The sequence below is a fragment of the Anomalospiza imberbis genome, chromosome 1 (assembly GCF_031753505.1).
Source record: "Anomalospiza imberbis isolate Cuckoo-Finch-1a 21T00152 chromosome 1, ASM3175350v1, whole genome shotgun sequence".
NCBI classification, from domain to species: domain Eukaryota; kingdom Metazoa; phylum Chordata; class Aves; order Passeriformes; family Viduidae; genus Anomalospiza; species Anomalospiza imberbis.
The window spans coordinates 147,765,627-147,788,456 of NC_089681.1; the positions used below are offsets into that span (position 1 = coordinate 147,765,627).

At 47.4% G+C, this 22,830-nt stretch overlaps 1 protein-coding gene across 1 annotated transcript in view; it reads left to right on the plus strand.

The window, feature by feature from the left end:
• LOC137464270 (mitogen-activated protein kinase kinase kinase 3-like) overlaps positions 1-22,830 on the plus strand; it is a 77,104-nt gene that overhangs the window by 32,665 nt on the left and 21,609 nt on the right. Inside the window, exons 3-7 of the mRNA XM_068175561.1 lie at positions 1,939-2,048; positions 11,588-11,631; positions 12,607-12,706; positions 17,829-17,942; positions 19,448-19,559. Coding sequence (XP_068031662.1) covers positions 1,939-2,048; positions 11,588-11,631; positions 12,607-12,706; positions 17,829-17,942; positions 19,448-19,559 — 480 coding nt within the window. The remainder of the gene's footprint in view (positions 1-1,938; positions 2,049-11,587; positions 11,632-12,606; positions 12,707-17,828; positions 17,943-19,447; positions 19,560-22,830) is intronic.

Below are 22,830 nucleotides of genomic sequence, written 5' to 3' on the forward strand. Positions count from 1 at the left end.
AAAAAAGGGGGTGAGGGGCACTGTAGAGATTAAAGCTTTGGTGGAAAATTCCTAGAGGGTGGCGTAAGGGGGTTTTGTTTTTGTGGGTTTGTTTTTGCTCATCCCTCCCCCTGTTCCCTTCCCCCTCCACAAAAATTTAAAAATGCCTTTTTTTTTTTTTTTTTTTCCTGTTGGATATTTTCCTACTACAAAAATCTGTGTGGAAAACTATGCTTGTCCCAGAGGTCCTTAAAAAAAAACCAAAACAAAATAACAATAACAAAAGAAAAACACTCCAAACCCAGACTTTGGTGATATTCTTGATGTGTTTCTTTTCTGTTGTTGGGTTTGTTGTGGTTTTTTTTTTTTTTCCTGAACTTGAACTGAAAATTATTTTTTCTTGAGTTTTTTCCTGTAGCACTTCAGGTTGTGCTCCCTACCACCCCTCTGGAAAAACATATTTGTCCTTTTAGTAAATAGGGAAATGTGGAAGGCAAAAGGGATTCCATTTTAATGTATTTATGTATGAATTTTATTATTTTATCAGTTATATCTTTCATATTGATGTACAGATGTAAGCTTATATATTAAATATGTATACACAAATTGCCTACAGGAAAATGTAGGCTTTTTCCTAAGAGTTTGATGTAGGCTTTGGAGCTCATTTCTGAGCTTTAAAACGTGAGACTGGATTTCAAACATTTTTCCCCCAGTGTTTCCCCTTATTTCTTTAATATACTCTGGGAGCAGAGCATGCACAAGAAGTCTTTTTCTCACATATCTGGGTTTTTTTCATAGCTTCATTGCTCACAGAACCCAGCAGGAGGAGCAGAACAAGAGGAGATGGTGTTATATCTGAGCACAAGGATCCAGGACATAAACCTCCCTGGGGAAAGATCCTCAGTATCTGGGTCCAGTCCTGTCTGATTTCATATGGTTTTTGTCATTTTTCACATATTTGTGGACTTTGAGTTAAATCTGCAGGCTGGCCTGCCGTAGGGATGGTTCATTCCCTGGAGACACTCATTTTTATACAAGATTTGTAGCTGTATTTGTATTTTTTGCAGTAATAGCTGCATGTGCCTAACATTTGTCTTGACTGTGTCACGAGCATGGAGTGTGCAGTGGGTTCTCACACCCTCCTAACGAGTGTGCCCTGCCCTAGGTCTTGACAGGGTTCTTGCTTCTTGTGGTTGGTATTTTGCCTTTAACACTTCATAGCAGCTTTAAGAGGCCATAACCACAGATGCTGAAGTGTTGAAGAAGAGGAGATTGGTTTCAGATCCAATGGTCCCTCAAAGTTCTCCTGTTACTGCAGAAATCAGAAATCAGTGTCATCTGTCCAGCATTGCTGAGTTTCTCTCTTTTCCCATGGATTCCTTGCCCTCTCCCTTGGTTTCTCACTGCTTCTGGTTTTGAAGGTCAGTTGGGGCTCTTGAGCACCTTTAATGAAAAGGGAGGAAAGACAAGGACACCTTTCACTAGCCCAGGTTGCTCCAAGCCCCATCCAACCTGGCCCTGTACGTGTCCAGGGATGGGGCAGCCACAACTTCTCTGGGCAACTGTGCCAAGGCCTCAGCACCCTCACAGAAGAAAACTTCTTTCTAATATCTAATCTAAACCTGCCCTTTTTAATTTTAATGGCATTTTCTTGTGTCCTGTCACTGCATGTCCTTATTGGGAATCCTTCTGCAGCTTTCTTGCAGGCCCTTTCAGGTGGGGACAATGAGATCTCATTATCTGTCTCACCCGTGATGAAGGAACCTGTGATTTCAAGACAGACTGGGCTGGGAGAGACTGTGGTGTGGTCTTGGAATGCCTCTCTTAATAGGAAGGCTTGACATTTTGTCTTTTATCCATTTGTGTTGAAAGTTTATGTTTGCAGTCCTGTATTTTCACTCTGCACGTCCGAGGGCAGGGTTGCTTTCCACACTTCAGTTGTCTCTTCTTTTCTTGCAGATGAAGAAGAAGCTCTGAACTCTATTATGAAGGATTTGGCAGCGCTGGGCAAATGTGGGGGGCTGCTGGACAACAACAGGAATAAAAACAGTGTCCACTCCAACAAACAGGTATGGCATTGCTTCTTCAGGCCACCCCAAACTCCAGCAGACCAGAGAGGTGGGCATGGTGCTTGCCATGCTGGCAGAGCTTAAATGTTAGAACTGAAGTTAACAAGTGCTCAGCATGTCAGAAATACCATAATTTTACCAAGCTACAAGGTTTATGACCTCTTTTTGAAGAGCCAAAAGGAATTTACAGGCATCCCTCTATCACAGAGGAGCAGAAAAAAGTAATGCCCCAAATTATTCGCAAATATAACAACAGGGCCTGAAACTGGGTTTAAATCTCGAGTCTCACCTCAAGGCACTTCTAACTGTTGTTTAGATCTGAAAGTAGCAGAACTTGTTTCAGGCTGTGCAGCTTTAGGACTTGGATAAGTCAATTGTTTTCTATTGACAGCGTTAATGAAATACAATATTTATTATGTGCACATTTTGCTTCAGATATTTGAAAGACAGACTGCCAATTCTGAGCTGTAGACACCCAGGCTCTTTGGGGAGGAATAATGTCATTCTTATATAAAGTGTTTAATTATGAATTACTGCTGTTTATCTTTATGCTCCTAAACACAAATATTTTGGCCCTGTTGCACATTCAGAGTTGTTTTGGTGAGCAAAAAACATTGTCCCTTGAGCAATGTCAGAAATTATTTGCTGACATCGATACAATGGCTGAAGTGGATTTAATAGCATGTTTGTGTATGGAGCAAATAATAAGCGAACATGAAAGTTGTGAAGAAAGAATTCAGTTGTCAAAATAGCAAGAAAAAAAGGGAGGAAAAGATTGGAGCAACTGGGGAGCTGCTGGAGAAGCATGGCAGCAAATCCACGTGGAATTCCACCTCTAGTGGTTTAGAATGAGCTTGCAGTCAACTCTGCAACTGCTGGATGCCTAGCAAGGAAGAAAACAAATTGTCATTTACTGTCGTCATGCATTTTTTAATGTCACTTGTGCTACAAACAAAGAAGTCTGGGTGCAGAGAGGAAAAATCCCTTCCCGAATCCCTCTGGACTTCCCAGCCACATGCAGACGAAAACACGTGCGCACGTCTGGTTTCAAAGCGTGTCCTGGCGGTAGCAGCTGTCCAAGTTGAATCACTGGGTTTGTGTTCAGCTCATGCTGAAAGAAGTCCAAGATGTTTACAGAACTGACCAGAGAAACTCAGGGCTGGCTCCCTGCAGCTGCAGGAGAAGCAGAAAACCCAGAGCAGCTTTGGATGGCTGCAGGGGCAGCATCTTGTGCACAGCGATGGGTGGGGACCATGTGGAGCCAGCTCGAGTTGCTTTCAGGTTAGCAAAGCTTTTCAGGCCTCCTTTTACAACATTTGTTTTGTGCAATGGGGGAAAATCCCTGCTGTTGTTTTTGAGACCTGGGCTGTTAATGTGGCACATACACAGTTAACCAGATAATTAGTCAAAAATACGGAAAATTATAGTTTTCATTGATTGAATTCTTATCTGCATAAAGTTGGCATCTAGCAGTCAAATCCACACCCACAGCCCATCTACTCTGCATCTTCATTTATAAATCACCCATGGAGGTATGCCGTGCTCTGATACCAGCTTTAGAACAGTTGGCTGCCAGTTGTGTTTAATTTTATTACAGGAATTTTATTATATTTTATTATATAGGAATCAAACTTTCATTCTTATTAGAGCACCGATGCTTGGAAAAACACTTCCTCCTTTAGGATTTTTCTTTTTATCCACAAGAAGTGGAGCGGCCGTAGCTGCGTGCTCAGGGTTGCTCAGAGCTCCCTGATGGAGGAGATGTGGATGGTGAGGATCCTGCTCTCCTCGCACATGCGGAGCTGAGGGGTCAGGCCAGCAGGTCCCAGGAGATGAAGGGCGTTGGAGGATGTTGAATTGTTGCCTCACCGAATTGGACTAGCTGGAACGCGTCTGGCTTGCGGCACGGCGGGAGGCGAGTTTGGGAGGTGGGGAGCAGCCAGAGGAGGTGGAATTAGTGGGAACTTGGTTCATGTTTGTAGCTCAGTTTAATCAGCTTGTTTGGGTCACTTTTAGGTTTTTTTTTTTTTGTTTGGTTTTTTTTTTTTTTAGGACAGAAATTGATGTGGAGGAGAGATTGCTTTGGAAGTGCTGTTTTCATGCCTGTGATTTGTTGTTCCTTTGGTATTTGGTTTTCCCTTTTCATTGTTTACTTTTCCCTGTGATTAGGTTGGCCTGTTGGGCTGAAGGATGCCCTGCACAGTTCCTTTCTTGGAGGGAGAACGAGGCACAGGGCCATTTTGGTGATAAAATGTCCTCTTGGTCATCTAATTGTTGGTGCCTCTCATGAGGCCCTGCAGCAACATGCTCACATTGAACTACTTGGGTTTGGGAGTTCAGTCAGTAGATTAATAAAATAATATTTCTTTTTCTGTGGAAAAATGTTTTTTCTAAGGCATGGGAATCCTTTAGTCAGTGTTCCAAATTTCCACTGAAACACAGAGTTCACAACAAGAATGTGTTGGCTAACTAGCCAGTTCTTTGTGGCTTGCAGCAGATTTTTGGTACACAGAGAAGCACAACTGAAGTGCTATCTCATTCCTGTCTCCTGGAGGGCTTCCTCAGTGCTCTCTTGACACAAGCTGAAAATTGAATCCTGCCAGATTGTATTCCTCGTAGGCCTGGGCCACACAAGAAAACAGCCTGTGGTTGTGTGTACTCCAAAATATTTCTTTCCCAAAATATCGATAGTTTTGCTTCAGTTCATCTTAAGAAGTGAACATCCTTCGGCAAATTTCATAAAAATCTTTCTTTTCTTAGTTTTCTTCCCTCACAAATGAGTTTAGGGCGAAGGCCGAGTTTCTGGATGTGCAATGCCTGGTGGCAGAACAGGCTGGAAATCAGAACAGGAGTTTTCCTCCCTTGAATTGCCCAGGCAGCTGGCAGCAGATGTGATGACTGAGCTGGAATCTCCTGAGTCCTGGTCAGGTGTGGCAGCCGCTACACTGTCCTGCCTCTCTGCCTTGTGGGAATTATAGGGACAGACATGGACACCCTTTTCCTTCCTCATGTGAGGTAAAGCAGAGCTGTTCTTTGGGAACAGAGGGATCGTTCTGACATTATTCCTAGTGCAGCTTCCGCGCTGGTATTCCTCTGTTACTCCTTTAATCACTCCGTTATTCCTTGTGCATCCTCTGGCATGGCTGGAAGGAGCCCTTTCAGGCTGTCCCTTGGACTGAACAAGAGAGTTTGTTCATAGAAATGTCTCTGAAGAGGGGAAGAAGGAAACAGGAGAATGAAGGTCTGCGTTGTGTTCATTAATGAAAAAGATGAGTGGAATAAGAAGGGAAACCCCAAATAATTAGGAAATCCTGAACAAAAGGATGGAGGGAGAAAAGAGCAATTAAATTAGCATTTATTTTGTATCTATTTATGTGCACATCCATTCATTTCTATAAATAGCACTTGGCAACTGGCAGTATGAAGCTGCTTGTCAGTGGGCCTCTGTCACAGCCAGTGACAGCCAGCAGTTCCTCTGCCACCTTAATCACCATGGCAAGTTCTCCCACGGCAATTAAAAGTTTGTAGGAAATGTTTCTCCATGTACATCAAATGTCAGACTGTCCTAAAAGTTGTTCTTTTAGTAAATTACCTCTGGACTGTTCTCTTTGGCAAGCTGCATGCAAGGCAAGGCTTGCTCGTAACTCCAGTAAAATACAGCTCATTTTGTAGGGCTCTCTGTGGGTCTTTGAGCAGCCTAAAAAGGAGTTTGGCTTTAACACCTGGAGGATATGGGGTGGATGGGGGAAGATGGGAGTCTCCATGAGGGGATCTGCAGGGATTTCCCCACCTGGGGAGCAGAGACAGAGGGGCAAATCACTGATTGGGAAAGCCTTGGCTGGAGATGGCAGAGGCAGTGGAGTCCCAAGGATTTAAGAGGCTTCCCCATGTCTGAGTGTGGAGCTGAACTGGGTGCAAAGAGGGTGATACCAGTGAGAAAGCCAGCTGGAGAAAAGCTATTCCCTGCCAGGTGGGTGGTTTTAGATACACATTTTGAAGCCTGTGATTTCTACTGCTGTGTGAAACAGAAATGTCTGTAGCAGGAAGCAGTGAACCTTCTAGACACCATCTTTCCACTGTCCTCTGAGCTGCTCAGGTGCTTTCAGAGGAAAAAAAGCTGCAAGGATCCGGGGGGACTGGGATATATTGTGCTTTCTGCCCCAGCAATGATAAAGGGCAGTGCCAGACAAACTCCTTTCTGTCTGACTGCTGAATAACCCGGCGTGCGTGGGGGTTCTGTGCGGATAATTCCCAATGACGTGCATTAGTCATCTCCTCTTGCGGTCTGGGGCCGCGCTCCAGCTGTCTGGCGTGTGGGGAACGTCCCGCTGCTGAGGGCAGGGGCGAGCACAGGGCTGATGCAAATGACCTGCACCTTGGGGAAGTGTAGGAGTCCCCTCAGCCTGGCCCTGTGGTGTTGATTCCTCTTAGCCAGAGCCAGGAGCTGAGGAGGAATCCCACCGCTTTGTGGCTTTGTACAAAGGGAGTGACTCGAGCGCTGGTGCCTGCGCGGCTCCGCGGGGTTTTCTCGTTGTTTCCTAATCCAGCGAGTAGAAAATGAGAGAAGTGAAAACAATCCCTCTGATCACCCTGTGGCATGCAAAAGTGGGTGTATTTCATTGCCCATGTGTTCTCCAGGGGGGACACTGAGGCAAAATAAGTGCCTAAAATCTTGTGGGTAGATATGAGCAAGGCTGGAATGAGCAGCACCAAAGGGAATAGGAGGCCCCTTGTGATGATTTTTCCTGCCTTTCTTGACCACAGAAGGGTTAATGCAGAAGTCAGAGGCTTTGTCCCAGTTGGTTTGGGAGGCAGCTGTGGATTTGGGTGGAAGAAGTGCTCTAAAGGCCCCATCCTTGTGATGTCTCATCATGGGCAAAGCTGTCCTCTGGTTAGATTTGACAGGAGCAGATCTAAAGCAAGCCACAGAAGTGGGGTCTGGACAGAGCACTGTTTCTGATGGCAGCAGAGTTTAGGAGGAGTAGACACGACAGGGGGAATCTTTGAATTTGTGCTAGTCTGGGATCTTCCAGAGCGGCAGTTTTAGTTGTTTCAGCAACACTGACAGGCATGGAGGTGTAGGGCTGGCTCCCCTGGCTGCCTCAGCCATTAGACAGCCTTCTCCACAGGCTCAGCTTGGACCTGTACCCCAATTTGGGCAACCTCCTGGCTGTTCAGCAGAGAGGGTGCTCAGCACCCTCTGCTCCTCCAGAGCCGCTTCCATTTTAGGACTAACTGCTTGTTTTCCTGCTCTCTGTGTGTGCTTTTATTACAAACAGCAGTCAGCTCTTCAGGGATCTCTGTATAAGATCATGATTCACCTCGTTTGGAAACACTTTTTCTGTTTTTTTCCAACGTTTTCCTTAATCTAAACCAGCACACAGGGCTGTTGCTCCAGATCTGAGGCCCAAGCTTGGCCAAGCCTACTGGGGTACATGGACCCTAGCCAAAAGGCAAAAGCAGTTGCCCCTTTTCTCCCCAAATTCCCATCTGAATTCCCTCTCTGCAGCTTGGCAGTCGTGGTCTTTTCTCTGTGAAATCCAAAGTTTTGAGGAAAGAGCCAAAAATACCTCAAGGAAAGCCTGGAAAGATGGTGATGGGTTTGTGTCCACAGCAGCGGCTTTGCTTTTTCCTTTCGGGGGAATATGGCAAGAACGAGTAAAATACCATTTGTTTGTGGGGCTGGAGGAAATGCCGGTACAAGTATTTTGGAGAAGAAATTATTGTAGAAACGAAGGGAATGACTGTGGTATTTCCTGTGAGGGCTGTCGCTGGTTTTGTTTGTGTCGCAGCAGGGTCTGCAGGCGCCAGCCGGGCCGCGGGCTCCTCCGTGCCCCGCACGGAAACGCACACAGAGAGGGAAAGCTGCTCAGTGCACACAGCCCAGGAGGCCAAACACCTTCATTCTGTGCTTCTCTCTAGCACCCTTCTTCTGCTTCAGAGAATGAATCACACAATGGTTTCAGCTGGGAAGGCTTTTAAAGGCCAGACTGTCTGCTGTGGGCAGGGACATGTCACTAGACCAGGTTGCTCAATCCAGCCTGGCTTTGAACATGTCCAGGGATGGAGCATCCACAGCTTTTCTGGGCAACCTGTTCCAGTGTCTCAGCAACCCAGTGGTAGAAAATGTCCTCCTTATATCCAGCCTCAATCTAGCCTCTTGCTGTTGAAAACTGTTGCCCTCATCCAGTCACTACAGGACCTGGTAAAAAGTCTCTCTCCATCTTATAAAACCCCTTTTATGTATTGAAATGTTGCTAGGAGGTCTCCATGGAGCTTCCTCCTCAGGCTGGGCTTTCTCTTCATACCCTCAGCCAAAACCCTTCCTGCCTTTGTGCCTCAGTTTCCCTTGCTTGCTCCATTACCTGCCTGAGCTCTTACAGTGCCGGTGAAAATATTGTTTAAATGCTCTGCCAGAGCTCAGGGTTTAAGGCTGGAGCCTGTGGCTGTCCTTACCCCTCTCCTGCACTGTATTTAACACAGGCCTTTGGATGTCTCAGCTTGTTCTCCTACACCCACTAAGGACCTCTTGACGGAAGGAGAACAGGGCTGCCCTTGACCTCATGTGACACCTGATGGCAGGGACAGTGAATAGTACAGCCTGGGTTGTGCAAGGGGGAGTCACATTCCTCACAAAATTGCAAAAGTGAGTAGGACCCAGCAGCCTTCACCACCCACACCTCTTCCACCTCAATATTTGGCCACTGTGTTGAGTTCCTGGTGGGGAAGGTGCTGGCCCTGCGTTCCCCCTGGTTGTTCATTTGAGATGCTGGGTGCAGACTCACACGAGGTTCTGCTCTAGCACTTGGCAGTGCCCCAGGCTCCTTGTGTAATCTTAAACCAGTTGCTGCAAACCAGACTTCCATGGGTGTAAAAAATCACAGCCTGCTCCAGCATTTAGGAAGTGCTTTGCATCCCCTGAGATTTCCTAGTACTTTGGGCACTGCCCGCTCTTTTTTTTTTTTTTCTTTAAAAAAGGAAAAAAGTATTTGTTGCTCATAGCAGTGATGAATTCAGCTGGAGCTGTGGGTCAAAAACATGAGCAAGCCAAGGGAAGCCTGAAAAATTAAATTGTAATCAACTTCTCAGACTGATAAATATGAATTTATTCCTCTTCCAAATGCTTGCGAGCTAAAGGTCTTGGTTTCTTGGAGGGAGGCAAGAGGTTAGTGTGTTTTGTATTAAAGAAAAATGTTATCTAATTAAGAAATGAAGTGGGTTTTCATTTCCCTGTTGGAACCAATGTGTTTGTAGCTCTGCTCAGAAGCAGAGCAGTGTGGGGCAGCTGGCGTCCTTCTGCTGGCGTCGGGCCACGGCACATCAGCCTTGTTGTTGATGTAGAAGAAAAGGATGCAGCAGGGTCGTGGCCCATTTTTTTTTAAATTTTCTTCTCTCTCTGGAGCTTTAGACAAGTGTTCTGACATTTTCCAGCCACAAGCTGTTTTTCAAAACTTGTTTGTCTGTGAAATCTGTGCTGCTCAGCACAACCAGGCAGCGTGTGCTACATCCCAGCTCAATGCAACGTTCGGGGCTGTGCTGAAAGTGAAACCTGTGTTTTGAAAGGTTTCCTGCAGCGAGGCCAGAGCTGTGTGAGCTCTTCCCCTTCCACGTCCTGCTCTTTTGTAAGGAGAAACCTCGAAAGTTCCTTGCCCCGATTTTTTATTTTTTTCCTCTCTTTCTTTAGAGAAAGGTTTTGTGGTGTTACAGTCAGTGAACCCACACTGGCCAATTTATTGCCAGCATCTAGGAGGAATAAAGCAGCCAGGCCTGCTCAGAGGGGCATGTGCAAATAAAAATTGGCATGAAAGAGCCTGTATAATTTCTTTTGCAGCACAGATAATCCAAGGTGGCAATTCCACCTGTATTTGCCTGTCTCTCCAGAATGATTTGAACCTTCAGCACTAGGTTGGTTATGGTTATATCTTCTCTTTTGGAATTTTGGACTGGTTTAGAATTAATCTGGTATTTTTACAAGTTGGGTCTTGTTCTGGAAATGAATCTGGAGACTCTCCAAACTTTGTGGGTCTGGAGAACTGGCTTTAGCCGCCGAGGTGATGTAAGTGCCTGTTTAGCACAGGCCTGTATCACTGCTGGAGTGCCCCACTTGGTGACTGTCCCAGCACTGGTTCTTCCCAGCCCTTCTGGAAGCACAGAAAATGCCATGAGCAGAGATAACAAGGATGCATTTTGGGTGATGCACCGTGTTTACCCTGAATCTGTTTAAGCTTTTCAACAGAACCGCCTCCAGCCTCGACTTCCTGAATTTCGGTGGGTGTTTGCAGAACTCGGGGAGCTGTCGGTTGAAAAACAAACCCGAGGGCGCCGGTCCAGCTCGTTTTCCTCGTTAGGAACAAAGCTGTTTCACTGCAGCTCTGCTTTCCCTCTGAGAGGATGGAAAGTGTGCCTTCACACGCTGGCAGCCCAGGCCCAGAGATAAGTCCTGTGCTCAGGAAGGGCTGTCACCCACCCAGCTGGGAGTTATCCCTGCGAGACGCCGGCGGCGCGGGACCGAGCCCTCCCTGGGGTTACACCTCGGAGGGAGGTGGCCAGCACTTCTCTCTGCATGGGAAGAGAGCTGTTTGAGGAGGCTGGTGGGCACTGTGGGGAGGAAAATGCTGGTTGAGTGGGGTGACTAGACCTGGTCTGGGGAGTAAAGAGGGTTTTGATCTGCGTTGGAGACCGTCGGAAAGTCCTGGAATGATCTGAGGGATGCTAGAGGGATGCTTGGTTCAGACTTGGCCTGAGAAGCTGAAGGAATGAAAAAGCTCCTTGTGGTCTTGATTGCTGCTAAATATGCACAAATATCTCCCATCCTCTGATGGGAGAAGTGGTTTTTACTGGTCCTTGCACAGCTGTGTGCCTGTGATTCCACTGGCTCTTCTTTGGGCAAATTTTGTGGTTTCTCTTGAGGTGAGCAATGGGTCAGTTCAGGGTGGGCATTTGCTGTGTATTGTGTGTTGGGCCTGATACACTTTGCATTTTGTAGGTCCTAACAAAATAGCAACCAGCCCTTCAACCATCCTAGCACTGCTGGCTTTAAAATTTTAGACTGTCTCCACTTCCCTTAGAGAATGCTTGCTTTTACTTCTTAACTCTTCACCCCAAATATTCCTGTGTTCTAGTCAACACCCTCTGAGCTTTGGTTTTTGGGTTTCCAACAGAAACGTACTGGGGTGAAACTATGGGAAGCACTGAAGGTCGACAGGCATCAGACACTTGCCATATTGGCCTCTTTGATATAGTGCCTTGTTCCCAAGAGTTCAGAACAATTTTCAGCTTTGTGAATGAATTTTACTAAAACTAACAGTTATAGAGGTGAGTGTCTTCTTGCTTACACGGGAGCTTATTTTTTGACAAGCACGTTCCTGAGCAATGTGGCGTGTCCTCAAAGGCTATGAATCCACCAGGCAGCTTGGCCTAAATAAACCAGATGCCTTACAGAGAGTCAGGAGAGGCTCCCTGAGAACTCCTGTCAGCTTCGGGTCTAGTCAATGCAGGATGCAGTTTGGGACCTCACCATTCTCTGCTCTTTCTTTCAGCAACGAAGTGTCAGGATCAAGTTTGAGTATGAAGGAGAGAAAAGGTAGGTACCTACTCCAGTCCTCTGTGAATACAGGAACTAATTACCTTTTCCACTCAACACTGTCCTGCTGACTTCAGCCAGCTGCAGCTGAGCTCACAGCAGGATTCATTCCCCTAAAATCAGCTGCCCTTTTATATGCAAGAGCCCTGCCTCATCATCCCATTTGCCACAAGAAGCTCCTGGGATTTGCATGCAGGCAAAATGGTTCCAAGCTGGAAGTCATTAAATGCTTCTTGGGTCCTTTTCTCTTGTTAATTCTTGAGCCCTGCTGAACCACAGTGGAGCTGAAACTCTACAGAAATGTGTCCTTTGATTAGCAGTCCATGACACTTACTTAAGATAACCAGATTTTGGGCATGGGTCCCATAAAAATAGGGCTGGGAGTTAAAGCTTGTCCGCCCTTCCCTGCTTGACATTTTCATGGAATCACCTCTGCTTGGTGGCTGTGACAGGGCAGGACACAGGCTGATGGTCCAAGGTGCATGTTAAAGCCAAAGAAAATTTAAGTAGTGTTATTTTAGGGTTAGACTGTACCTGCTGTAAGTACCTCTAGAGGTGCTGTGTGTGATGGTACAGGAGAGTCACAGGATGCCAAACTGCATCGTCCCCACTTCCAGCCCTCCTCCCTATTCAGAGCCTCTTGCTGAAAACAGAGATGACAAATCACTGACCATTGCCTGATCTGGGGTTTCTCCAGTGGAGGGCTGCTGGACTTCCTTTTTTTCCACCTGTACTCACATTGGAGGGAGGAGCAGAGGAGCTGCACAAAGATTTTTGGTAGATATTTTTGCAGGGTAGTCAAATCCCCTCTTGGGCACAGCAGAGGAGCAGCATTTCTGTGAGTGTAAAGGCAAGGGGCAGTCTTTTGCTTTGAGATGGAATACAAGTCCTTTCTTCTGTACTGTCATTCAAATCCCAAATTCCAGTATGCTTCTGCTAAACTGAGACTGTTGTTGTATTTGTTTGTGTATACAGGATTATCCAGTTTCCAAGACCAGTCAAATTCAAGGAGGTGGTGCAGAAGGTCACGGACGCTTTTGGGCAGACGATGGACTTGGTCTGTGTGAACAATGAGGTACTCTTCTCCTCACTGCTGAGGGGCAGCTTTGGGTTGCCTGCTGCCAACTTCAGAATTGAGCAGTGGTTTGTTCTGAAGGCCCTGATTTTGTGTTTTACTTGGATGTGAAGAAAAATAACCTTATTTTGTGGTTCCCAGCTAGTGAGTGCAGAAGAGCTGTTGTCCAGACACAGCTCAGATGGATTCTCAGCCTCCAAGCCAGGATTTTCCTTTGTCAAAATTATTTCAAGTAAGGCCTGTTACACAGGAACATTGTCTTTTCCCCAGGACAAAAGATCCCCCTCACTCCATCGGGGATGTGAAATGAAGTCTTCCCACCTCGAGGGCAGTTGCAGGAGTGTGAAGTGCAGAGCAGGAGGGACAGTGCTGCTCACACAGTGTTCTTTTATCTAGCGCTGACTTTGTCTCACCCAAACCCCCAGCACGACGTGCACGTTCTTGTGGCTGGGTCTGCAGTGAAATGTGCATCACTGAACGTTCCTCCAGCAGCCCCTGTGGCCACATAAAAGCAGCCAAGAAACCCTCCCTCTGCAATCCTTGCATTTTAAGGCCAGGAGGTCTTTCTCCTCCATCATTCATCACATAGGCCTCTGTGGTTTTCCCACTTTGGAGCCCAGCACTGTGTGTGAAAGGCAGGTCCTGCTGAGGGCAGTTAGCAGAAGGGAGAAATCCTTGGCATCTCTTTTGGTGTGCTCAGTGTTTTCTCCTGAGGCATCTGCAGTCCCTGGACTCTCAGGGTGGGTTTGGCTTTAGGAAGGAGGAGAGGGCCAAATGGCAAAGATGTGGGCTTTGAAACACGGATCCTTTTGGATCTGCCCTCATAGGTGGCTTGTTCAAGTATTAATTGCAGATGACCTGTAGCCTTTGATTAAAGTATGAATGGAGAGAGAGGTCCTAAAGAGACCTTTCTTCTATTTTTTCTCCTATTTTTTATTTTCTCCCTTCTGTTTCAATAGAGATTTGCTCCACAAAGAAAGTTCCTATTCTTTTACAATAGGTACCTCATGATACCAAAGTGTCCACTGGGTTTTGACTTTGAATGCAGTCAGGTTTCTAATCTTGGGCATTCTTTGACAGCCCTCTTGGGAAAAGCCTGCCATTGAATTCTCCAGGAATGACTCATTTCATTCCAGGTTTCTTCCCACTGGAAGAGGATTTCTTTCCAACAACAGCAAACAGAAGCTTAAATAATGCATTTTATCCCATGTTAGAGACTGTCTTTTTGGGCATGTGCACAGCACACAGCAGGGCCATGAGCAGGCCTTTGGGTACTCCTGATTTCTTAGGGCAGTGCTTTGTTTTTCCTACACTTAAAAGTTCCACCTCGTGAGAACCCAAGCTTTTGGAAGATGTCTGAGGAGTGGTAACTCAGGGTTGTTGTTCTGGAAACACTATAAACAGACAAGAGGGATTTTTGGGGTCATAGCCTACATGCATATGTGGTGACAACCCAGCATCTGGCTCGTGGGTCAGGGTTCTGGGTGTCATGACTGCAAGTTTCAGAGGGAACATGGCCACAGACTCATTGCAGTTAAATATTTCACCCTGCCTTTATGCTCCAGGGGAGCTGTGCAGGAATTCTTTGCTGCCATCAGACACCTCTCTTGCAGTGGCACCTTGTAGACCAAATATAGACTGAGGTCAGCAGACCCTGCAAAATCTCACTGAGTGGCAGTCCCTGTCCTGGTGGAGGAGGCGTCCTGAAGCCAGGATCAGTGAGATGAGCTTGCCAGCTGGGTGGAGCAGGGGCACGCATGAATCACATCCTGGTGGGACCACGGAATCAGCAGGCTGGGGCTGGTGTAGATAAGAGCAGGGCCTGGCCATGGGTGTCCCCCATGGGGCATGTCTGTGTTAGTTCCAGGCTGGGCTCATCTTTCTGAGGAGTGGGACAGCAAAGCCCAGCCTGGCCAGGGCAGCACAGACACCAGCTTGTGATGTGACCTTGGGCAGAAGTTCACTGAACCTCCGTGTGCCACCACTTCTCTTCTGACCTCCTGCAGTCTCCTCCAAGGCTGCCCCTCAGCATCGTTCTGGGAGCTTAGGGAGAGTTACAGCCTGGGGAAATGGCAGAGGCACCATTATGGGGGGGGAGGGAGGAGATAAAAGCATATTTAACAAACATTTGTCGAGAATTGTTGATGCCAGTTGGTCCTGCGTTGGGCAGGAAGATGAACTAATTGACCTCTCCGATTTTTCCTCAACCCTGTTTCCTACAATTCTTTGGCATTCTGTGGTGTCTTACGGAGTGAGGTCTGACAGTGCTGCTGTAGTTGGTGAAACCTCACCCTTTCCCCTCCCTTTTTCAACCTGCAGTGGAGAGACCATCAAGTCCCCCACTAAAACATCAGGCTCCAGAAGAGGAAACTATTTAAAAGCAAGAAAAAAAAAACTCCAATAAGCTCTGTTTGTGCAACTTCTGTGTAGGTAAACTTTGCTGTTAATCACAGCTACTCAGTCTTTAGATCAAACAAACCCAGTTTCTGGAAATCCACCCTGGCAATTACTTCCATGGTTCTGCACGAGTCTGTTTTGAGTTTCATGCCTAGCAGATACCTGTTCCTGATAATCATGTGTGCCACAGTCTGGAAGTCAAATGGAGCAGAATTTTCTTGCCAGATGTGGGTAACAGGTAAAGCCAAGCTAAATACTGGCTCCAGTCCCTTTTACAAGAGGGCAATTTCTCCCTGATGTTTTTGGCTCCTCTGAAGGAGGCATGCAAACATGTTCATGTTGTGATGTTGGAGAGAGATGGAGAGACCTACAGAACATTCTGTTCAGAGCAGCAGCTGGGGGATTGCTCTGAACACTTGTCAGGAGCTCAGTGAAGGGATGGGTGAGCAGTAGGGCTGAGCTTAGAGTTCAGAGTCAAATTCTGCTTGGTGGTGAAACTAGGGAGAGCAGCTCTCCACCATTCTCAGTTCTCTCTGGGGGTGTGTAGAGGAGGAGCCTTGTCTGCTTGAGGCAGAGCCTTTGTGAACCTCAAGAGGGTTAAGCAGTGCCCCAAGGGAATCTCTCCACCTCTCCTGCTTAAGGGAGCAGGCTGAGCGCTGCATTTAGGAGACATACTCAGTACCATCTTTGTCTGATATCTGTGGGGAATACAGGTTGTTCATTCAAATAGGAATGAAGGATGAGAGCAAATCACAGGATCACAGAATGGGTCAGGTTGGAAGGCACCACAGAGGGTCATCTGGTCCAGCCTCCCTTCTTAAGGAGAGTCAAGAAGAGAGAGAAGCACAGGGCACAGGATTGTGTCCAGATGGTTCTGGAATATCCCCAGTACGGGAGACTCCACAGCCTCTCTGGACAATCCTCAGAGCTCGGTCACTGCACAAGAAGAAGTTCTGCCTCATGTCCAGGGGGAACTTCCTGGGCATCAGTTCCAGCCCCTTCCTCCTGTGCCATTGCTGGAGCCCACAATGCAGACAGGCACAGCCAGGGTGAGGTTCCCTCTCAGCATCTCCTCTTGAGCCTGCAGACAGGCACAGACAGGGATGAGGTCCCCTCTCAGCATCTCCTCTTGAGCCTGCAGACAGGCACAGACAGGGATGAGGTCCCCTCTCAGCATCTCCTCTTGAGCCTCAACAGCTCCAACTCCTTCAGCTTTCCCTCATAAGACAGATGCTGCAATCCCTTCATCTTCCTTGTAGCCTCAGCTGGCCCTGCTGCAGGATCTCCCTGTCTCTCTGGAGTCCAGAGCTGGGCACAGTGCTCCAGATGTGCCTCACGGGGCTGGGCAGAGGGGCAGGATCCCTTCCCTGACCTGCTGCAAGTTCTCTTCCCAGTGCACCCCAGGATATCACTGGCCTTCTTGGCCACAAGGCCAAGAGCACAGTCTGAGGTGTATTTGCCTGCAGGCCAGCAGCCAAACCCTTGGCAACACCCTGGGATCAAAAAGGTTGTCCCAGTTGGCTTGTGAGTGTCACCTTGTGTGGCAGCTGCTCTGAGGTGGGTTTGCTGTGGCTGGTGGCAGGAGCTCTGATCACCCAGAGGGCTGAGCCACCTTTCAGCAGTTCTGGGAAGCTGTGGCTCCCAGTGAGAGCAGTGAGAGCCTGCTGGGAGCTGTGGCTGCTCGGTGCCTTTGGTCAGTGGAGTTACAGTGTACTTTGGCACAGGCATGAGAATAACATGTGCTGTGTTGGCCAGATTCAGTGCCCGAGGCAACCTGCAGAGGCTGGGGCCTGTTTGGTATGAGATTAGGCAGAATATCCCAGAATGAGGGCAAGAAGTTGTGCTTTTAATCTTAGCCCAGGGCAGCGGAAGGCCACAGAGCTCCTCTGAAGTGCAGCTGTGTCGGGCGTTGGAGGCTTTGCAGGCTGTCTGCAGGACATGGTACACCACACAGCAAGGTTGGGAGGGTCAAATTCCCCATGGAGGTGTGAGGGCAATAGTCTGCCATTTCCCAGGAAAGCATCACAATTTTTTGCTGCCTGACAGACACGGCACTGTGTAGTTCTCTGTTCTTATAAAGAGCAGAACCTGAATTTGTTCTACTGGGAGTGAAAGAAGTGGTTCTTGGAAGGAGAGCAGTGCACACCTTTCACATCAAAAGGGAAAAGACTTTTATTTTTGGGATGTTCCCGGGTTTCACCTGATGGCCAGACACTAGGGAGCTATGTCAGTGTGCAGGAACACAGGTTGCAGCAGTAGGGAAGGGCACCAAGCATCTGCCAGAGTAAATCCTTGGGTGCAACTCACTGGTGTCTTGGAGCACCACTGCATGGCCATCAACCCAGCAAGAACATGTGATGTTATTTTGGGGCTGGCTAGCAGCAGATCCTGCCTGCAGAATCAGAGCAGCCCCAGAGTAGCAGGCAGCAAGCCCAAGGTTTCATCCCAGCCCTCTCCTTTTCCCACTAGCTGGATCGCTGGTGTGACCTTTAAGCTTTCTCCTTGCAGATGTTGTTTGTTGTGACTTTTTTTGCGTGTGTTGCTTGGTAAATGAGGTCTTGGAAGAAAATATTAGAGCTGGAGGGCACGGGGGCCCCATTTTCCATCGCTTCCTTGGGTTCCTCCCTCATCCTCTGATTCCCAAGCTGCTCCCTGTAAGAATCTGCTCCTGTTTACCCAAAAGTGTGACATTGCCATCCTCCGGTGTTTGTTTAATCCCTTCCAGCTCCTGATCCCACTGAAATCCCAGGAAGATTTGGACAAAGCCATGGAACAGTTGGAGCTGAGCCCTTCCCTGAAGAGCCTGCGGATCCTTGTGAGCGCTCCAAAGAAAGCGAATGTGAGCCCTTCACCTTCTCTGCTCTTTTGTGTCCGGCCTGAGATGCCTTGTTATTGTGTTGGGGAGTGGAAAAGAGTCTCCTGATGGTGCAGAGCAGAGGGCAGGCTGCTTATGAGGGAGGTCAGCCCTGCTCTGGCTCAGCTGCTCAGAAATCTTCCTGTGATAGTAGCCCAGATGCTGAGCTCAGCTCCCTCTGGCTCCTGCATCCTGTGAAGGGTTAAATACCAGGCTGACCCTCAAACAAGGAGAGGACTCCTTGTGTTTGCTTTCTAGAGATGCTGCCACCATTCCTTTTCACCTCTCCTCTGTATTCAGGGCGATGCCCTGGCCCTTGCCATGCTGGGTGGCAGTGTGGGGACTGTTCCCCCCACGTGCTGCAGCGGTGCTAAAGGCTGGGAAGAGCAAACTGGAGAATCCTTCGGTCTCATGCAGATCTGTCTGGGTTTTTTCCATCTTTATTTATTTATTAGTTTTTCCTGAGCTCAGTGGTTTTGCAGTTAAGCCTGTTAGCTTGACCTCGCTTGCACAGAGTGTCTTGCCAAAGCACATGTCGTGCTGCCCCAAGCACAGGCTGTAGAGCAAGGGATTTGTAGATGTTGCAACTCTGATTCTTCTTTTTATTTCCTAGAAGTACTGGAGAGACTGGGAGTCTTGAAACTCACTTATCCCCATTCTGCTGTGGGTGCTCACAGCCCTTGGTGCTTCTCCACTCCTTTTGAGAGGCTTGGGAAGTGCAGGGAGCAGAGTCCCAGGGGAAACTGAGCCTTGAGTTGGGGTTTCCTAAACCCTGGGTGGAAGTGGGGCAATTTGTGGGAGCACAGCAGTACTGCAAGTCAGCTGCTGAGAGCAGAGGAGCCAGGTAGATTCCTGCCTGCCTTTGAGAGCAGCTCCATCTCTTCCTGAAGCATGTGGCCATGCTCCTGTGTGTGAGAGCACACAGTTCTGAGGTCATACGTAAAATTATCATAAAATCACAGTGCACTGTAACGTGTGGTCTTAGAATCTTAGTAAAACCTGGCCACTACCAGGTTGCCAGCTGGATGTGCTTTTGTTTGCTCTTCCCTTACCTGTCTTCCCTGACCTTCCCCTCTCTGTCCCTCTGCCCTGTTGCAGAGGAACCTGTGCAGTGCCTCAGCTGCCACTGGAGTCTAGGGAGCACGGAGGAGAGGTGCTGATTTTGGGATTGCAAGTGTTTTCAGTCCAGTGATCAGTCTCTGTACCTATCTGGAGATAATGGAGTGTAGTCTTTTATGTCAAATATCTGTATTTGCCATTATCTGTGGGAGCTTAATCTTATTAGAGTGTTTTATTAGCAGATGTGAGTTGTTTGTGAATGGTTTTGGATCACTCCAGATTACGTGCATGTCTTCTTTCTTTCTCTCTTTTTTTTTTTTTTTTTAGTAGTTCTTGGGTAATAGGGTCGCGGGGAGCCAAATACAGGATTTCACATGGTGTGTCCACAGGGCTCTGGCCAATTCTGATCATTCCCTTTGTCTGATTACCAGCTCCTGCAGCCCAACAACAGCAAGCAGCATGAGATGAGGATCTCCAGATCCATGGGCGATATCATGGGATCCCTGTACAAAGACTCCGAGAGGACGCGCAAGTATTCCACAGGTCAGTGAAACACAACGCTCTCTGGGGAGTTCTGTGCTGTTTCAACCTGGCCACCAGCCTCTCCCTCCTTTTTTGTCACAACCCCGTGGGTGTTACAGTCTGGATGGCCACCCTGATGTCCCCCAGAGTGACTCCGTGCAGTTGCTGCTCGTCCTCAGGCTGAGGAAGAGATTCTGCAGGTCGGGCGAGGCTGTGCTGAGCAGAGTTACTTTGAGCACAGAAGTGAAGAGAATGGGGGACCTGGGGTGTAGTTTGGGGGTGGGATATGCAGTGATAAAAATTTCCAGTTAATTTGATTCCACTGAGGTTTATCAAAGTGAAGAGTGATAATCTGTAGAAAAGGCTGTTTGGGACCTTCGGTTATTCCTTTAACTGTGTGTGCTGTTGTTCTGTGAGTATCTGTGCCCCTTTCTCAGGTGGCAGGATAATGTAGCTGAGTGGGCTCAGGCTCCTTAGCTCCTGGTCTGGGACCAGCTTCACCACATAAAGACCAAATAAGTGTCTGTCTGCCACCAGTCTGTTCTTGTGGGTGAAATGACATCTGTGGTAGCTGTTTCTGGGATTTCTCAGGGGCATGTATGCAGTGGTGACATTGCAGAGGAAGGGGAGCATCCCTTTCCTTCAGAGGTGCTGGAAATAGGTACCTGCAACCCCTGAAACCAGGCTGGCAAGCACCTGATCTGCTCTTGCAGCCCTGCAGGGACTGGAGTTTGTTTGTAGCCTTGTGTGGTTTTCTCTTTAGTTTTCTGGGCTTGAGTTTATGCTTTCCTTGCTTTCTAAAATTCTCTGAGCTTTTTGAAATCCTGTTGGTCAGCTGTCTGTAGGAGCTTTTGTGTGAAGAACTTTGGAGGATTTTGTAGAGAGCAGGGTGCCTTGTGCAGAGCTGGTAAAGCAGCATGTAGGACTGTATAGCAGAAGTATAATTATTCATATTCCAGCCTTCAGGCAGGATGAATGAATGACTTTTTCACAAAGTGAACGTGCTCTGCTGTGTCTGTGGGTGCAGGTTATAGGGTAATTTCTACAGATCTTTATCATTTTCATGCAAGCACTTGCCAGCTGTAGAACTGACAGCCTTGAATGAAGTGGGGCCCCCCTTCAGAAATACACATGGAGAAATACTTCATCCTCTAAAGATCCTCTGTACTTATATGGCAGTAAATACTTCCAAACTCTTCTCTGTGCAACAAATGAGTGTTTTTCTCCAAGGACTCACCCCTTTTCTATTTCATAGCCTGTGCTGATAACGTATCCTGTGGTTTGCTGCATCTCAGACAAGATGTATAGAAAATGTTCTTCTAGGGTAGGTCCAGCATACCCTTTGTGTAACCATGCTCAGCTCTCACTGATGCCAGGGGTGGATGGCACATGTGCAAGGGCTCTCCTTGAGCCTGGTGTTTGGATGTACCAGGCTTGTCTTTTTCTATTTTTTTTCCTAGCTCACATGGTTTTTGAGAGTTTGGCAGAGTCACTAGACGAACCTGAATGAAATGCACACATAAAGCACAGAGTCTCAGCAGAAAGTGCTTGAGCAAAACTTCTCTGCTGCCCTTTTTTTTTTGGTACGTGTTAGGCTGTTAATGAGCAAAGAGCTGTGGCACTGGGAGCTGTCACTGATGGGTGAGCCTGAGCATGATGGGCAGCATTGATTCCATGTGTAGCTGTGCTAGTGGGAAGATGGGTTCCTGCAAAGTTAAGCCTTTCCTACCAACTGTTATTGCCATGCTTTGGCCTGTCCTTCCTGTTCTGGAGCTGCTGGTTCCTCAGCTCTGCACCACTGACCGTGAGGTGTCCCTGCTTTAAGAATGCCCTGAGCCAAGGCAAGGCAGACGACGGGTGAGATATCAGCTCTGCAAGGGTGAGAGCCTGAGGTACAAATGGATTTTGAGGGAATGCTTGAAGAGCAGAGTGGAGGAATGGATATAATGTGCTGCTTTAGTCACGATAACAGAGGAGGAGCACTGGGCAGCACCAGCTGTGGGATGCAGAGTGTGCTAATGTTGGGGTTTTCAGGAGCTAATGTGCTAAATTCTGAGTCCTTGGCACTTTTACGTGGTCAGGTGGCAAAAGTAACCAGCCCAAGCATCCGTCATACCTGTTCCTTTTTCCATGTAAACCATCAGTCTTGCCAAGAGGTTTCAGCAAGCCCTCAGCATGACGACGGAAGGTCACTCCTCTCTTTGGGTCATCTGGGTTCTGTAGGAAGCTGCTGCAGCTCTACTTAGGGGGTGCTCACAATCCAGCAGATACATTTTTGACCTCCTGAGTCAGAACTGGGCGATCCGGCAGCTGGGCAGAAACTCCAGCAAGCTGAAAGGCAGAGCAGCATCTCAAATGGAGCGTAAAACCCAGCGTCAGGGAACAGACAGACAGACAGACATGATGCTGTGTTTTGTTTTCCTGCAGTGGGGATTTCACTGAACTTGGTGCACAGTCAAAAGGCATCCTAAGAGGCTGGGTATTCTGCAGGAGAAACTCTTCTTCCCTTGCAGTCACAGGCATTTCACAGTGTTTTCCTTCTGCTGTCATCAAAGTGGTTGCTATCAAAAGAGGATCTTAATTCAGTTCAGCTTTTTTCTTGAAACCACATTTAAAAGGAGATTTAAAGTGTCTTTATAATAAAAGGTAATTCAGGGTCATGTTCTCTGTGTTTCTGAGATGTCTCATGTTTTTCTGCTGACTCTGCCATGTAAACAGCAGTGGAAAATAATAAAACTGTATGTAATTGGCACAAGCACATTGGAAGGGAGGTAGATGTTCTGGGGAAGATTTAGCTGTTTTTGCTTCTGCTGGGCAGAAAATGTCTTCATGCCGTGTCCCTGAAAAACCTTATGCAAAGTCAATATTTTCTTTTTTTTTTTTTTTTTTTCCCATAAACTTTTTCAGTGGAAATCCCCTTTCAGTTTTTTGGTGGCTAGCAAAAGCACAAGGGAACTTGGACTGAAAAAAGAAAACTTTTTGGGTTCTGGATTTTCAGATAACTGAGGATTGTTTTTATTTACTTTGAAGAAATACATGTTTCAGGACAGTATCCAAAAATTATTTAACGGCCCTCTTCCAGCATCACCATTTCAATAGAAACATTTACTAGAAGCTTTATTTTATTGTTTTTTTCATGAAAAACTAGGCTGCTGAGCCATGGTTTCATGTGTCTGCCAGCTCTCTCCAGACCAGGAGTATTGCAGGAGTTAGGATGGGTGACACCTGCTCTGTTTTGAGAAGAGGAGGAAAATTTATCTATGTGCATCATGCCAGCTGCCTTAGAGCTAGA